Raw genomic sequence first — 14,981 nt, forward strand, 5'->3', positions numbered from 1 at the left:
TGATCCGCTGGCCTCAGCCTCCCAAAGTGCTAGGATTACAGGCGTGAGCCACCATGCTTGGCCTCTATGTCAATTTTTTTTTTTTTTTTTTTTTTTTTTGAGACGGAGTCTCGCTCTGTCACCCAGGCTGGAGTGCAGTGGCAGGATCTCCGCTCACTGCAAGCTCCGCCTCCCGGGTTCGCGCAATTCTCCTGCCTCAGCCTCCCGAGCAGCTGGGACTACAGGCGCCCGCCACTTCGCCCGGCTTATTTTTTTGTATTTTTAGTAGAGACGGGGTTTCACCGTGTAAACCAGGATGGTCTCGATCTCCTGACCTCGTGATCCGCCCGTCTCGGCCTCCCAAAGTGCTGGGATTACAGGCTTGAGCCACCGCGCCCGGCCTCTATGTCAATTTTTAAAGTATGTGTATATATACACATATACAAACATATACATTTGATTACACATTCATGTACATACATTCACATACACATATACGTGCCACTCTGGAATCAGAATACTCTAATTCCAGAGCGTTCTAATTCTGGTTCTGCTATTCACTAGGTTTATGACTCTAGATAGGTTCCTATACCACTGAGCCTCAGTTTCCTTATCTGTAAAATGGGGATAATAATACCTTAAGCAGTCAGCAAAGATGTCAGTGCTGGCTGGCAGCACACGTTGATTCAGTACTTTCTGGTAAATATTCTTCTCGCTGCTGCTCCCTGTGGTGACTGAGCCCAGAGTGTCTGGAAGGGGGAGGGGGTCCATGGAGAGGGCCAATCTAAACTGATTAGCAGGCCGGGCGCTGTGGTCTCAGTTCCAGACCAGCCTGGCCAACATGGCGAAATCTCGTTTCTACTAAAATACAAGAACTTTGGGAGGCCGAGGCCGAGGCGGCTGGATCACGAGGTCAGGAGATTGAGACCATCCTGGCTAACACGGTGAAACCCTGTCTCTACTAAAAATACAAAAAAAAAAAAAAAAAAAAAAAAAAAAAAATTAGCCGGGCGTGGTGGGGGGCGCCTGTAGTCCCAGCTACTCAGGAGGCTGAGGCAGGAGAAGGGCGTGAACCCGGGAGGCGGAGCTTGCAGTGAGCCGAGATCGCGCCACTGCACTCCAGCCAGGGCGACAGAGTAAGACTCCGTCTCAAAACAAACAAACAAACAAACAAAAAACAAAAAAATTAGCTGGGCGTGGTGGCGCGTGCCCATAATCCCAGCTACTCGGTGAGGCTGAGGCAGGAAAATTGCTTGAATCCGGGAGGCAGAGGTTGCAGTGAGCCGAGATAGCGCTACTGCACTCCAGCCTGGGTGAAATTCCATCTCAAAAAATAAATAAGTAAATAAACTGATAAATAGTACACGCTCATCTTGCAAACTGCTGCAAAGGGAGAGGGGGTGAGGATGGGGTGGGGTACTGCATGTGCCAGGCCTGCCTGGTGGCTGGCTGGGGAGCCGACCTGCTCTGGGCCTCCTGGGGAAAAAGGGCAGTTAGGCGGGTAATGACCACTGAGCAGGGGAAATGGATCCTTTCCTAGATAGCAGGGCCTCTCGCTATCACTGGGCAATCAAGACGGCTGTAAAACTTTAAACACCTTCTCGGGCCAGGCAGCTCTGCACGAGAAAACCCCAAATCCCACATACTCCTACCACTCCCAGAAGCCCTGTGGTGGTGAACTGGGGAACTCAGAGGGCAGGCTGTTGGGTTCAAACGCCATATTTGTCCCTTACTGGATGTGTGACCTGCGGTGGGTCCCTGTGCCTCTCTGGGTCTCAGTTTCCCCATCTGTAACACGGCGATGTAATAGTACCTAGCTCAAAGGTTTAATGCTGGCAGATCACTGAGCAAAGGTGCGGGGACGGAAGAGGCTCGGTCGGCAGGACTTGTCATTTGTTGGCCGCGGTGAGACCACGCCCCGTCGCCATCCCACATCTGACCCCGCCCTCCCGCGTCCGTCGGGCACGCCACCGGAAGTAACGCGAGGCGGAACGTTTTAGCGGAGACACTCACTGGGGCAATCCGAGGTACTCCAAGAGACTGTGGCGGAGGGACCGGAAGCGCCAGGCAGGGACCCGGGGTAGATGCTAAATCCAAACTCAAACGCAGAGGTCTGGATGATTGAAGCAGCGGCGGGAACTAGTAGGACCTCCGAGCTCTTTAAACTGTCCTCAGCCTTCCCCGTGGGCTCGGCCGGTTCTCCACAAGCTCCAAGCAGAAGAGGGGCCGACGTTTAAGTCAAAGGCCTTGGGGCTCCGAGTCCCTCCCTCTCCCCATCCTGTGAAGGCGCGACCCAGTTCAGCTGTCTGTAAAGTGGAGCCATTAGTCCCTGCCTCGTGGTGGGAAAACTGAGAGGCGGAACGAGGGGGCCGCCGGTCCCAACCCGTCCCAGGAGCATCTTTCTCCGCAGACCGTTTCCTGGCGAGGTGCATCTTCGTCCTTTTCCGCCCTTGGGAACTTACAGCGGCCCCTTGGCCGCTGGTTCCGCGCCTCCCGCGGTTGGGGCGTACCCGGAAGTGCCCCTGCCTAAGCGGGCAGGGCCGTGGGCGCTTCACTATGGCGACGGTGGCGGCTCCGCGGCGCTTCTGCCGCTGCGCCTGCTTCTACACGGATAACTTGTACGTGGCGCGCTATGGGCTGCACGTGCGCTTCCGAGGCGAGCAGCAGCTGCTCCGGGACTACGGCCCGGTGAGTGGCCGCTGTTGTCCCTACGGAGCAGTGGGCATAGAGGGGCAGTGGCGGAGGGAAGTTTGTCCCCAAGGTCGTTTGCTTCCCTTCGGCGCGCACCGCATCCTTAAATACAAGAATGACGGCCTCTCTGTGCCTCAGTTTTCTCACCGTAAAGGGGTAATAGTATCTCTCTGTGAGGTTGTGAGGAAGGAATGAACACGCATGTAGAGGGCTTAGGACAGGGCCGGGCTCAGCTTGCCACCTTATAGCAACACCAGCCCGGAGCCCTGCCGTCAGCTTGACAAGGCTCCGGAGTTCATCCTCTCCATGATCCTTTGAGGTCGGGGCTCCTCTCCCCATTTTAAGCAGGGGAAACTGAGGCCTAGAGAGTGAAGGGACTTCCTAAGGGCATACAGTAATGCTCAGTGTTCTTTCTGCTCCCAGATCCTGCGCAGCCGAGGCTGTGTTAGCGCCAAGGACTTCCAGCAGCTGTTAGCAGAGGTACCAGTCCCCTGCCCCTGCACAGCTCCTCCTTGTTAGATTTGTGTCCGCAGCTTGAGGGGTCCCCTAGCCTCAGTCCCTGATCCCTGAAGGATCACTTAGGCCCTCACTTTCCTCCTTCCTGCCCCCCACTCATTCCTCCACACCTGGGTCTTGGCACCAGGAGAGAGAAGGGGAAATGCTGAGTTGCCTAGTCATGCCGTTCTTAACACCTCTGCGAGATAAGCACAAGCACCACCCTCATTTTGGATTGAGAAGCTGAGGCTTAAAGAAGGATCACTTGCCCAAGCCTTTTTTTTTTTTTTGACATGGAGTCTTGCTCTGTTGCCCAGGCTGGAGTGCAGTGGCGTGATCTCGGTTCACTGCAAGCTCCGCCTCCCGGGTTCACGCCATTCTCTTGCCTCAGGCTCCCGAGTAGTGGGGACTACAGGTGCCCGCCATGAAGCCCGGCTAATTTTTTGTATTTTTTAATAGAGACGGAGTTTCACCATGTTAGCCAGGATGGTCTCAATCTCCTGACCTCGTGATCCACCCTCCTTGGCCTCCCAAAGTGCGGGGATTACAGGCGTGAGCCACCGCGCCCGGCCACTTGCCCAAGCTTTTACAGCAGGAGCGGATGTGATCCTAGCCGTGGCTTCCAGACCCCTGGGCTCCTCACACCTTCCCACATACCCCGCAGGCTGCTGCCAGGGTTGCTGACCCACTCCCTCCTCCCCCTTCCCCTGGAGTCAGTGGTGGGAAGCTTCCCAGGAGAGTCCTCAGCAACCTCTGGAACACAGGAGTTGGCCATGACTGTCTCCCTCCCCTGTGTGGGCCCAGATGGTTGAGGTACATCTAGGGGTTCTCATCCCAGCTAGGCTCAGGTTGGGCAGCCTGAAACAGGATGGGTCTCCTTCTAGAAGTCCCTTTCAGCTAACAATCTGGAACTTGCAATTGACACAGATAGATTCAGGAGTGTAGGCTAGACTTGGCTTCCAGCCTGGGCCCTGTCTGGCGTTCCTGGGCTTCCGTTTCTTCATCTGTACAGTGGCCTCAGGAGGATGGGAGGCCCCACCTGGTAACAGCCTTGTGCCACCCCAGCTGGAGCAGGAGGTGGAGCGGCGGCAGCGGCTCGGGCCGGAGTCAGCAGCTAGGAAAGCCCTCATCGCGAGTTCCTACCACCCAGCACGGCCTGAGGTCTATGACTCACTGCAGGTACCAGCCAGCCAGAGTGCTTGAAGGCCGCTACTGGAAAGAGGAGGTAGCATCCAGGGCTGAGGGGCTGCCTGTCCCATAGCTGGTGTGTTCTGCCCCCAGGATGCAGCTCTGGCCCCCGAGTTTCTGGCCGCGGCTGAGTACAGTGTGTCCCCGGGTGCAGACCTCAAGGGCCTTCTCCAGAGGCTGGAGACAGTATCAGGTGAGGTCCTAGCCCTGAGACCTGGCAGGACCAGGGGATGGCAGCCTGGGAAACCTGGGTGTGGGATACTGGGGTGCCTCCAGCCACCATCTCTGCCTCCAAAAACCAAAGCAGCAGGAGCTGGAAGGGTCAGTGGGAACAGCCTGCCAGGAACAGGACATCTGCATTCATTCAATACCTGCCATGAGCCTGGTATCTTCATTCCTTCCTTCACACCTTCCTTCGTGCCCTCATCCAGCAAATAGTAGGTATTTGTGTCAAGTGTGGGACAGCTGGCACGCTGAAACAAGGCTGATCCAAGATCTTTTTTTTTTTTTTTTTTTTTTTTTTTTGAGACGGAGTTTCGCTCTGTCGCCCAGGCTGGAGTGCAGTGGCCGGATCTCAGCTCACTGCAAGCTCCGCCTCCCGGGTTTACGCCATTCTCCTGCCTCAGCCTCCCGAGTAGCTGGGACTACAGGCACCCGCCACCTCGCCCGGCTAGTTTTTGTGTCTTTTTTAGTAGAGACGGGGTTTCACCGTGTTAGCCAGGATGGTCTTGATCTCCTGACCTCGTGATCCGCCCGCCTCGGCCTCCCAAAGTGCTGGGATTACAGGCTTGAGCCACCGCGCCCGGCCGATCCAAGATCTTAAAGGGACCACTGAGATAGGTGTGGGCAGGGTAAAGGGACCAGTAAGGAATGGCAAAGCCCCGCCCCCCAGGGCTGGCAACGGGAGGGAGCAGTTACCACCTGGAGTTGTGGCTCTGGGCAGAGGCCTGGAGCCATGCCAGACTCCAAGTAGGGCAAAAAATGCCCCATTTCTCCTCTTACCTTTGGATTTCCTGCTGGGCTCACTTATTGGCTAAACCCAGCAGGAAATGCTGGGCAAGGGAGGTTTGCGTATTGTTTAACCTCTGTGACTCAGTTTCCTCATCTGTAAAATGGGAGCAACAGTAACCCCCTCTCTTAAGGCACCGTGATGATCAAGTGAGTTAATCTACATAGAGTGCCTGACACAGGCCCGTACCTGGTGTTTGGAAAGTGTTTCCTCTTACTGGCACTGCTAGCCTGGGCTAGGGGCTCCTGTGGGAGACAGATATGTTTCCCCTCATGGAGGCTGTGCTTCGTTAGGGGGCATGGGTGGAAGGAACCCCCCTCCTCCCAGCCTGGGGGTGCTCTCCTCATTGCCTTCCACTCCCCGGCAGCTGAGATTGTGCTGAGGCTGTTGGCTGGGGCAGGGCCCAGGCTGCGAGGTGGCCCCATCGGGGGCACACTAGCCCTGCACCCCTGGGCACTGGTGCATCTGCCAAGAAATGTTTAGGTTTCCATTCTCAGCCTGGCTTCTTCCCCCTCCAGGGCCCAGCAAGAAAGAACAGCCCCTCCTGGCCTTCCTGCTGGGGGACAGAGGCTCCCAGAGCCACTTCTGAGTTGGGGTACAGACCTCGGTGGCTCCTCAGGTGAAAGGAGGTGCAGAGAGCCTGAAGTTGGCTCTGTGATCCCAGCTTGGCCGTCACTGGCCTGCCGGGTGTCGCTGGGCTACTTCCTTTCCCTCTATGGGCCTCAGGACCCATATGGGAGCTCCCAGGGCCAGCCCTGTGGACACTTGTGGAGTCTGGGGAATGGTTCTGGGCATAAGTAGGGGGGCATGGGAATCAGCCTCCCCTGCTCCTCATGTTACTTCAGTCATCACAACAGCCCTGAAAAGCGAGGGCCTTATCCCCATGGCACAGGTGATGAAACTGAGGCTTGGGGGAGTGAACAGACACGCCCACACTCACATGGTTCACGGGAAGACTGAAGCCCAGGCTTGGCCGGCCCACAGCCACATTCAGGCCAACAGACCATCCCTCCTTCCACAGGGGAGAAGCGCATCTACCGGGTGCCTGTGTTCACAGCACCCTTCTGCCAGGCCCTGCTGGAAGAGCTGGAGCACTTCGAGCAGTCGGACATGCCTAAGGGGAGGCCCAACACCATGAACAACTACGGGGTGGGTGAGGCCTGGCCAGTGGCGGTGGAGGGGGTGGCTGAGGTCAGGAGGCAGTGTTGGAGGTGCTGCAGATGGGCTGCCTGCCCGGGCTGCGAAAGGTCACAGTGGGATCACGGCGGAGTGGAACCCCAGGGTTGCAGCCCCCTAGTTTCCTTGCTGACCCCAGGAATCCCCTCCCAGGTGCTGCTGCACGAGCTCGGACTGGACGAGCCGCTGATGACACCACTGCGGGAGCGCTTCCTGCAGCCACTGATGGCCCTGCTGTACCCCGACTGTGGCGGGGGCCGGCTCGACAGCCACCGGGCCTTTGTGGTCAAATACGCACTGGGCCAGGACCTCGAGCTGGGCTGCCACTATGATAATGCCGAGCTCACCCTCAACGTGGCCTTGGGCAAGGTCTTCACAGGGGGCGCCCTGTATTTTGGGGGCCTCTTCCAGGTGAGTGTGCGACCCATGCGGCAGGACCTGGGGCAGCTGTGAGTGCCCAGGCCTGAGCCGTGCCATCTGCAGGCACCCACAGCCCTGACGGAGCCCCTGGAGGTGGAGCACGTGGTGGGCCAGGGTGTTCTCCACCGTGGTGGCCAGCTACATGGGGCCCGGCCTTTGGGCACTGGTGAGCGTTGGAACCTCGTCGTCTGGCTCCGAGCCTCTGCCGTGCGCAACCGCCTCTGTCCCATGTGCCGCCGTGAGCCCGACCTGGTGGATGATGAGGGCTTCAGTGATGGCTTCACCCGAGAGGAGCCAACCACGGTGGATGTGTGTGCGCTTACCTGAGGCTGCTTGGGCCCAGTGTGGGGGTGGCAGGGCAGGTGAGGGCTCTGTCGCCTTGGGCTGGGGGCAGAAATAAACTCCCCGCAGCCTACCGCATTTCTTGGCTCGAGGCTGTGCCAGCTTCTGGGTCATCCTCTGGGCAAACAGGCTGCCTTAGTTCAGGTTTGTCGGAAGCAGAGTCTGGAATGAGGCTTCGGCAAGGGAGTGAGGGAAGCAGGGGAGGGGAGGGAGCAGCTGGGCAAGGAGGTGGCTTCAGAGGAAGTCCAGCCTCAGCAGGACCCGCAAAGACCTCCAGGCAGAGCCCACAGTACCACGGTGTGCCCACACCATCGGTTGGCTCCTAGATGAGGAGGCCAGAGAGGGGTGAGTAACTTCCCATGCACTTATCTCCAGGGCAGGGTACCTTCCAGTAGCCAAGGGAAGCTTCCAGAGACAGCACAGATGTGAACCCTCAGCAGCAGGCATCCCCCCCAGTGGCTCGGTGGGCCACCAGTAGCATCTTCTAGATGGCAGAGGGGGAATGGCAGGGCCAGGAGCCAGGCTGCCTGGGTTCCCATTCTGCTGCTGGCACTTCCAGCTGTGTGGCTCTGGATGAGCCTTTGCCTTTTGGTGCCTTGGTTTCCGCATTTAGCACCTACTTCCTAGAGCTGTTTTGAGAGTCAGATACGCCGATGTATCTATATAAAGTGCTTTGCAAGAGCCCTTTGTGTTTGCGGCTGTCATTATTGTGGAAGAGTTGCTACCTGGGGGCCTGAAATCGGATGAAGCGCACAGCCACGATTTGGGTTACACATTTGAAAATCAGGGGGCTTCCATATTGCAGTCTTGAGTTCGGTCTCCCTGGGAAGGTGGGGCCACCAGCCCCATGCTCCCGTTGCACGGATCAGCTGGAGCAGAATCCCGGCTTCCCTCCGGATGGGCCTGGGTCCATGCCCGCGCTCACTGCCAAGATCTCCCTGGCCCCTACGGACACAAGTTTGCGACCTCTGAGTCACTGGGTGGGCTCGTGGGCGTCTCACTCTGGAGCTCACAGTCGTACGGAGAAGACAGCACCAGCCGGGGAGGAGGGCGGCGCGCGCGAGGGTCGCCTTCTTCCCAGGGCACCGGGGGCGTGGGTGCTGCGGGAGCGCACCGAAAGGGCAGCCTTGGAAGCGGGTGCAGCTTCGGCAGACACAGGCCTGAGGGGCTGCGGAGCTCGAGGGCCGGCGCCAGGCTGCAGGGCACGGCCTCGCCCCGGCGCCCCTCCTTGCCTCTGCGGGAGGTGGGCGCGCCCAAGACGGAACCTGGGGCGTCAGAACGAAAGGCAGTGGCGCCGCGCTTCCCGGCCGGACAGCCTCCAGCGCAGCTCCCCGGCCGGAAGCCTTCTCGCCGCCGCTTCCTCTCGAGAAGGCGTGGGGCGGGCTGTCCGGCCCGCAGGGCGGTCAAGGTGGGAACGGAACAGCCCCAGGGGACCCCTTGAGGCGGCGAGGGCGCTAGGCTGGAGGGTAGGAGAGCGCGGGAAAGCGCCCCAGACGCCACTCGCGGCGGACTGCGGCTGGTTCCCAGGGGCTCCGGGCCGGGTGCGCGGGCGTGGGGCCTCCGGGTGGGGGCGCGCCCTTAATAGGCGCCGCTGCGGGGACTGGAGTCGGCATGAGAAGCCGGAGTCCCCAGCATTGGGGGTGGGTGAGGGTCGCTTATTTTCCTGGGGCGGTGACGGGTACTGGGCGCCGCGAGGCCCCAACCCCGCTAGAGCCGCCCTTGGAGCCCGCCCGTGGCCGGCTTGGGGGGCTTCGGCTCAAGCGCTTCCTCCCCATCGCTAGCCCGCGGCGCCATGGCTCACGTCGGCTCCCGCAAGCGCTCGAGGAGTCGCAGCCGGTCCCGGGGACGGGGGTCGGAAAAGAGAAAGAAGAAGAGCAGGAAGGACGCCTCCGCATCCCAAGGTCGCAAGGCCAGCACGGCCCTCGGGGCGGAGGGTGAGGACGACAGGCATCGGGGAGAGGAGGCACAGCCACTTCCCGGGGAAGTCGGGGCGAGCAGCGGTCGGGGACGCTCAGTCATGCCTCTGTGCATCCGGGCCTGAGATGTGAGGGCCAGGCGCCACGGGAGCCGGGAAGGGGCTCCTCCGGGAAGCTCCATCTCTGTTCTGGAAAGCCCCGCAGGAGGCGCTCACCCTGTAGATGGTCTGTGCCTGCCCCAGGCCAGAGTAGGGGACGAAGGTTTACCTCTTCCCCTCCTGGCCTTCTAGCCTCACCTTCTCCCTGCATCACAGAGAGAAGCAAGCACAAGGCCCGGAGGAGACCACGATCCAGCTCCTCCTCCTCCTCTTCCAGTTCTAGCTCCTCTTCTTCCTCCTCGTCCTCCTCTTCCTCCAGTGATGGCCGGAAGAAGCGGGGGAAGTACAAGGACAAGAAGAGGAGGAAGAAGAAGAAGAAGAAGCTGAAGAAGAAGGGCAAGGAGAAGGTGGAAGCACAGCAAGTGGAGGCTCTGCCGGGCCCCTCGCTGGACCAGTGGCACCGATCAGCTGGGGAGGAAGAGGATGGCCCAGGTACTGTGCTGCCCAGCACCTGAGAGGGAGAAGGTCCCTTCACAAGGCCTGGCCACCACCTCCATCTTCCCTTCCAGTCCTGACGGATGAGCAGAAGTCCCGAATCCAGGCCATGAAGCCCATGACCAAGGAGGAGTGGGATGCCCGGCAGAGCATAATCCGCAAGGTGGTGGACCCCGAGACGGGGCGCACCAGGTGGGGAGCCCTCGGCCTGACTTACACCGCGGGATCTGGGAGTGTTGGCCGAAGATGTGAGGAGCCGGGCCGGGTGGGGGTGCTGCTGCCTGAAAAAGGCCAGATGTGGGCAAAAAACCATCACTGCGAGTAAGCAGTTGTAGGGGCTGGAAGGGCCTGGAGGAGGCTTTTCAAAGGGCTGTTGGCGGGGCTGAGGCTGGCAAGGTGGAGCCCAGCTCGGCTGCCTTTATCAGGGAGAGTGGGTGAGGGCCCAGAGTCGGCCCACTCAAGGCTGCGGGGCAGGAGCCTGGGACCCCTCTGTCGGCTGCTTCTGGTTCTGCTCCTTTGGCATTAGGGGAGCTGCCTATTCCTTGCTGAATGGAGACCCTCCCACCCCCAGGCTAATTAAGGGAGATGGTGAGGTCCTAGAGGAAATCGTCACCAAAGACCGACACAGAGAGATCAACAAGGTGGGTGTGGCCCCTCTGCCTGCCATCCACCCCCAGCTCTGTTTGTGATATCCTCCTCCTCCTGTGTGCTTTCTTCCCCAGCAAGCCACCCGCGGGGACGGCCTGGCCTTCCAGATGCGAGCTGGGTTGCTTCCCTGAGGGCCCCGGCTGGCCAAGGCCTGTGGACGGTGCTGGCGACCCGGCCTGGGCAGGCTTCAGGGTGCCAGTGGGAAGCCTGATGAGTGCTGGTGGCCTTTTCCCCGTGGATTGGCCTCTGGCCCAGCCCAGCCTCTTCTCAGGGGCAGGGGGTGGAGGATGGGGTCACCAGCCTGCTCGGCACCCCCATCTGAAACAGCGACACTTCTAAGCTATTAAAGGTTCTCTGGTTAGAGACTTTCTCTGTTCTGTGGCTTTTTGTGCTGAGGGGGAGGGAAGGGTGCTACATGACTGCCAGGGGAAAACAAGGGCTCCGGGAGCTTTCGGGAAAAGCTGGGGTGTCCTCTGGTGGTAGTGAGCACAGGCCACACCAGCGCCTGAGCCCTCCTCATCTTGCCTGGACCAGACCCCATGCCAGCTGAACCCCAAACCCAGAGAGCTGGCTCTGAAATGCCATGCCCTGAGGCATGGAGAGAGACAGCTTCCCCTGCCATGTTCATTCCACAGATCACAACAGTGCAGAGCCAGGTGCTGGGGCCGGGTGGCCTGTGTGGGAGGCCTGGCTCCTACTGCCCAGCTGTGTCCTCCATTCTGAAGCAGGGAGGCTCACAGCACCCGCTTCACGGGGGGGTCTGTGAGGGCAAACTGAGTTCCAGCCCAGGAAGGAGCTAGAATCAGGCTAGGCCCAGAGTCAGCCTTGCACGAATGTGTTGGCGTCACTGTGAGTGTCACTAGCGTTACTGTTCCATGCCCCCATCCCACCATGCCCCACGGTCGCCAGTGCAGTAAAGAGACCCAGAAGGAAGCCTTCCCGCTTCTTTAATTGGTGTAACAGACATGACGTTGTATACAGAGCACACTCAGGCCCAATGATGCGGGGACAGCAGGGACGGGTGGGGAGAGTGGGATGCTGCTCACACATGGCCCAGAGAGACAGATGGCACATGGACAGACCAGACAGGAGGGGCTGAGACGTGAAGGCTGTGATGGGGCGGGCAGTGGGACTCAGACCGAGCCAGGGAGGGGTGGGGGTCTCTGCTGAATCCCTCTTTAGAAATCAAAGAGAAGGCAGGTGGTGGGGCCTGGGGCCTGGGGGTGTGGTGGGAGTGGGACTAAGGCTTCTATTCTAACAGGCCTGGGGGGTGGCAGTCAGCAAGGCCTGCCTCACCCTTTGGTTATGACTGGTCAGGCCTGAGCCCTGCAGCTCAGCACCCAACTCTGTAAACATTTTTGGTATTTTTAAAGGACGTTGCCCTCCCTCTCTCAGTTTCAGAAAGACTGGTGCTTCCTCAAGAGGAGAATGTGCCAAAAGGAATCTGAAGGGAGGAGGAAAGCAGACCTGGATACAGAAGAGACTTCCCATGGGGGGCGGGCTGCCCACCTTGCCATCTATGGCTGAGGGCCGCTGGGAGAGCCCCAGGGGACTATTGCTGTTGTCCTTGGCATGGCTGGCGGCTGGGCAGGCAGGTGGGGAGCGAGGAGCCGAGGAGCCGTGGGGGAGCTGCCCCCTAGGGGAGAGGCTGAGCCCAATGCCCACAGGGCCTCCCGGCCTTTATTGCAGGAGGGCCCGAGACTCTTCCAGGTGCCTCTCTGGATGGCTGGTCACCGAGGCAGCAGGCAAGACAGGATGAGGTGGGGCCGAGAGTGGAGGAGGCACTGGCCACAGGGCCCCTGACTGGGGCTGTGATTGTCGGGCCAAGCGACTTCCCGCTGGGAGCAGGGGTGTCAGATATTGCACTTTCACTGCAACAGTTACATGAAAACTTGGTCCATAAAATAATCGTTGCTTTATACATAATGCCTGAAACAACAACAAAAAGCTACATCTTAAATATGAATAAACCCTGAAGGTTCCATCCCTCCAGACATTTTTCTCTGCACAAAATAAATAGCTTTCACTCTGTATAGACCCACTTTTGCAGAACATTTACACGACCCTTTGGCTGTACATATCTACACACAAGAAAAAGTTAACATCACTCTGTGCACCTCCCCAGCCCCGTCCACGCGGCCCAACGCCAGGCCCAGGTCGGCCGTAGCTTCTTGGGGACGTAGCCTGTTCGCTGGACAAAGGCTGAGGCCAGGCAGGCTCTCCCACCTCAGGGAAAGCCGAGGAGCAGCAGAGGGGCCACTGGAGCTGGCCATTGAGCGCCACAGCCAAGGTACGCTTGGTGCTGGGGAGAGAGGGCAGACGGTCAGACCCAGCGTGCAGGACAGCATGGTCCTTGTTCAAGCGAGAAATGAAGTCATGGCTGCCTGCCCTGAAGCTGACAAAGCAAGTTGTGGCTTCTTAGATTCGGCATGAAAACGGAATTGGCGTTAAAAAAACCGAAGTGTGTGCCTCACCCACCCCAGAGTAGAAATTCAGTGGGATTGCCGGGGGCGGGTGAGGCAAGGAGCCCATGCCTCGCTGAGTGGGCAGGAGCAGGGCCCACGGGACCCAGAACCAGGCTGGACTCCGTCACAGTGCTGGGTGTTTTCAGTGTGGAGGGGCTGCTCTCAGTACTGAAAGAGTTAAGAAAAGGAAGCAGCCAAGGATTGCTCATTTAAAAAAACCTCATAGAAATCAGATTGAGAAGTAGAAAGGCGTAGAAACGTGGGCGGGCGGCCTTGACTGATGGCAGGGAGCGGAAGAGGCGGCCAGGCCCGTCCAGCCCGTGGCCTGAGGCTGGAAACAACACTGGCCTGGGCTCCAGGCAGGGCAGGCGGACAGGTGGGCAGGGTCCGGGGCGCAGAAATTAAGATATGGCCTTTCTCTCCTGCTTGCACGAGGCTCTGCCGCACTGGAGCCTTCAGTGTGGTTGTAGGTCCTGGGTCAGCAGGTACTGAGTTTCATGCATGTCAACGGGTCTGTAGCCATAGGAGGTGGTAATGGGTCTCCGCTCTCAAAAATCAGTGCAAAACCAGTGAGGTTGGACAGTTGAGAAACTCGAGTTAACAAGATGCAGGCTGGACCCCGTTGGAGCTGCTACCAAATGGGAGGGGACCTGGGAGTGAGGGTGGCCAGTGAATGGGGATGTGACAGGCTGGGCTTGGGCCCACACCTGGCACCAGGACACTTGGAGATCCACGCAGGGCAAAATGTCTGGGAGAGCCTCCCAGGCCAGTCTGAGTGGGGAGTCCTGGTCCCTCTGCCATCCTGGGGCTGGTGGTCCCTGCCAGCTTCCATGACAAGCTGGACCCGTCAGGCCCGAGGACGTGAGGCAGGGCAGGGAGCACTGTGTGGTGTGGCCCGTGTCCTCTGCAAGGCCCTGGGACAAGCTCCCGGGCCCACGTCTCTGCATGTACCCAGGCCAGGCCTCCTAGCACCATGGAGACCTCGCACTGCACTCACGGTGCCCTACTTGGGGCCTGTGGCCGCCCCCGGCTCCAGGCGGCCAGTCATGGCGCGGCCCCAGCAGCCGGCCGCCATGCTCATGCTGCGCTGGCCCCGCTGCTCGCCATCTGCCTGGCTCTGTGTCCGCTCGTGCCGGTGGCTGGGCCCGCTGGGCTGGGCCGAGATGGTGCGAAGCAGGTGGTTCCGGGAACGCAGGAAGTCGCCCTGGCCAGGCAGGCCGAAGCTGCCCTTGCGCAGCGCCATGCGGGTGGCTGTGTTGCGAGCAGGCCGCGCCCGGTGGCTGTACTTCAGCTGCGCCAGGTGGGCTGCGTAGCCGTCCGTGATGAACTGCGGGGGCAGTGAGGACGGCTGTCACAGGCCGGGGCTCCCTGAGCTGCCCACCTGCACCCGCCTTACAATGCGCCTGCTCACCTGGCACTGCTGCTGCAGCTTCTTGGTAGGCCGGCCCACGATGTAGATCTGCATGGGGGACAGGCTGATGGCACTGTAGACCGCCACGTCCTTGGTGGAGCCGTAGGCCGCGTGCACACGCAGGTGCAGCTGTGGGGAGACTGGCATGGGCACAGGCACCATGGTCCCTCTGCCGCCACCCGTCCTGCCCCCATCCTCCCGGGCCCCACCTCGGAGATGAGCAGCTTCAGGAAGTTGGCCTTGTGCCGCAGCGGGTCATGCACCAGGCCGTCACAGAAGGACACCACGCCGTGGGGGAAGTTGTGCTGGGCCAGCCACGCCACCACCCGCTGCTTCTGCATGTCGGGCCGGCCCGTCACGTAGATGATGAGGTAGCCCAGGTCCTGCCAGTGCCTGGGGGTGAGGGGCAGGCCTGGGTGTCTCATGGCCACCCCTTCCTCGCTCCTGGGCCTCCCTGTCTCCTGCCCAGCCAGGGCCCACTTGGGCCATTGGAAAGCACATCTGATAGAGCTCAGACAGTGACGATGACAATGGTGACAATGACGGTGCCGCAGCAGGCCCTCAGGTGCTTGCACCGGGCGGCAGATGCCCCTGCTGTGGTGTCCCTGGCTTACCAGCCTCACTTTCCAGATGCGGGAATTGAAAGCC

The 14,981-nt window shown here is 59.9% G+C and overlaps 3 protein-coding genes across 14 annotated transcripts in view; 2 read left to right on the forward strand and 1 right to left on the reverse strand.

Annotated features, from left to right (window-relative positions):
• Positions 1-1,980: 1,980 nt before the first annotated feature.
• Positions 1,981-7,981, forward strand: OGFOD2 (2-oxoglutarate and iron dependent oxygenase domain containing 2). Of its 6 annotated transcripts, none has more exons than XM_025401692.1 (8): positions 1,981-2,405; positions 3,094-3,150; positions 3,830-3,978; positions 4,231-4,344; positions 4,447-4,546; positions 6,384-6,511; positions 6,692-6,949; positions 7,022-7,389. In XM_025401692.1, exons 3-8 carry the CDS (start codon positions 3,970-3,972, stop codon positions 7,283-7,285), a joined length of 873 nt encoding a protein of 290 aa, XP_025257477.1. In that variant the 5' UTR covers positions 1,981-2,405; positions 3,094-3,150; positions 3,830-3,969; the 3' UTR covers positions 7,286-7,389. The 6 variants fall into 6 exon arrangements, with proteins under 6 accessions (XP_025257477.1, XP_025257478.1, XP_025257479.1 ...); XM_025401690.1 differs by lacking the exons at positions 1,981-2,405; positions 3,830-3,978 and adding exons at positions 2,438-2,667; positions 6,220-6,254 and having other exon boundaries at positions 4,178-4,344; positions 4,447-4,539; positions 7,022-7,981; XM_025401693.1 differs by lacking the exon at positions 3,830-3,978 and having other exon boundaries at positions 7,022-7,981.
• A 17-nt stretch (positions 7,982-7,998) lies between these two features.
• Positions 7,999-10,820, forward strand: ARL6IP4 (ADP ribosylation factor like GTPase 6 interacting protein 4). 7 transcript variants are annotated; one of them, XM_025401696.1, is made up of 6 exons: positions 7,999-8,317; positions 9,082-9,201; positions 9,531-9,806; positions 9,884-10,001; positions 10,381-10,450; positions 10,532-10,820. In XM_025401696.1, the coding sequence occupies exons 1-6, from the start codon at positions 8,044-8,046 to the stop codon at positions 10,586-10,588; spliced, it is 915 nt and encodes a 304-aa protein (XP_025257481.1). In that variant the 5' UTR covers positions 7,999-8,043; the 3' UTR covers positions 10,589-10,820. The 7 variants fall into 7 exon arrangements, with proteins under 7 accessions (XP_025257481.1, XP_025257484.1, XP_025257483.1 ...); XM_025401699.1 differs by lacking the exon at positions 7,999-8,317 and adding an exon at positions 8,650-8,708 and having other exon boundaries at positions 9,507-9,806; XM_025401698.1 differs by lacking the exon at positions 7,999-8,317 and adding an exon at positions 8,650-8,708 and having other exon boundaries at positions 9,507-9,806; positions 9,884-10,820.
• Positions 10,821-11,387: 567 nt separating this feature from the next.
• Positions 11,388-14,981, reverse strand: part of PITPNM2 (phosphatidylinositol transfer protein membrane associated 2) — a 166,606-nt gene continuing 163,012 nt past the window's right edge. Inside the window, exons 24-26 of the mRNA XM_025401014.1 lie at positions 14,543-14,726; positions 14,334-14,462; positions 11,388-14,249 (exon numbers count right to left, since the gene is read on the reverse strand). Coding sequence (XP_025256799.1) covers positions 13,926-14,249; positions 14,334-14,462; positions 14,543-14,726 — 637 coding nt within the window. The 3' untranslated portion in view covers positions 11,388-13,925. The remainder of the gene's footprint in view (positions 14,250-14,333; positions 14,463-14,542; positions 14,727-14,981) is intronic.

The sequence above is a fragment of the Theropithecus gelada genome, chromosome 11 (genome assembly GCF_003255815.1).
Source record: "Theropithecus gelada isolate Dixy chromosome 11, Tgel_1.0, whole genome shotgun sequence".
NCBI classification, from domain to species: Eukaryota; Metazoa; Chordata; class Mammalia; order Primates; family Cercopithecidae; genus Theropithecus; species Theropithecus gelada.

Coding starts and splice junctions, on each gene's coding strand:
- OGFOD2 (XM_025401690.1), top strand. CDS start 2,536: ATGGCGACGGTGGCGGCTCCGCGGCGCTTCTGCCGCTGCGCCTGCTTC. Junction 4,345..4,446: donor AGGTCTATGACTCACTGCAG/GTACCAGCCAGC, acceptor TTCTGCCCCCAG/GATGCAGCTCTGGCCCCCGA. Junction 4,540..6,219: donor TTCTCCAGAGGCTGGAGACA/GTATCAGGTGAG, acceptor TCATCACAACAG/CCCTGAAAAGCGAGGGCCTT.
- ARL6IP4 (XM_025401696.1), top strand. CDS start 8,044: ATGAAGCGCACAGCCACGATTTGGGTTACACATTTGAAAATCAGGGGG. Junction 10,002..10,380: donor CCCGAGACGGGGCGCACCAG/GTGGGGAGCCCT, acceptor TCCCACCCCCAG/GCTAATTAAGGGAGATGGTG. Junction 10,451..10,531: donor GACACAGAGAGATCAACAAG/GTGGGTGTGGCC, acceptor TTTCTTCCCCAG/CAAGCCACCCGCGGGGACGG.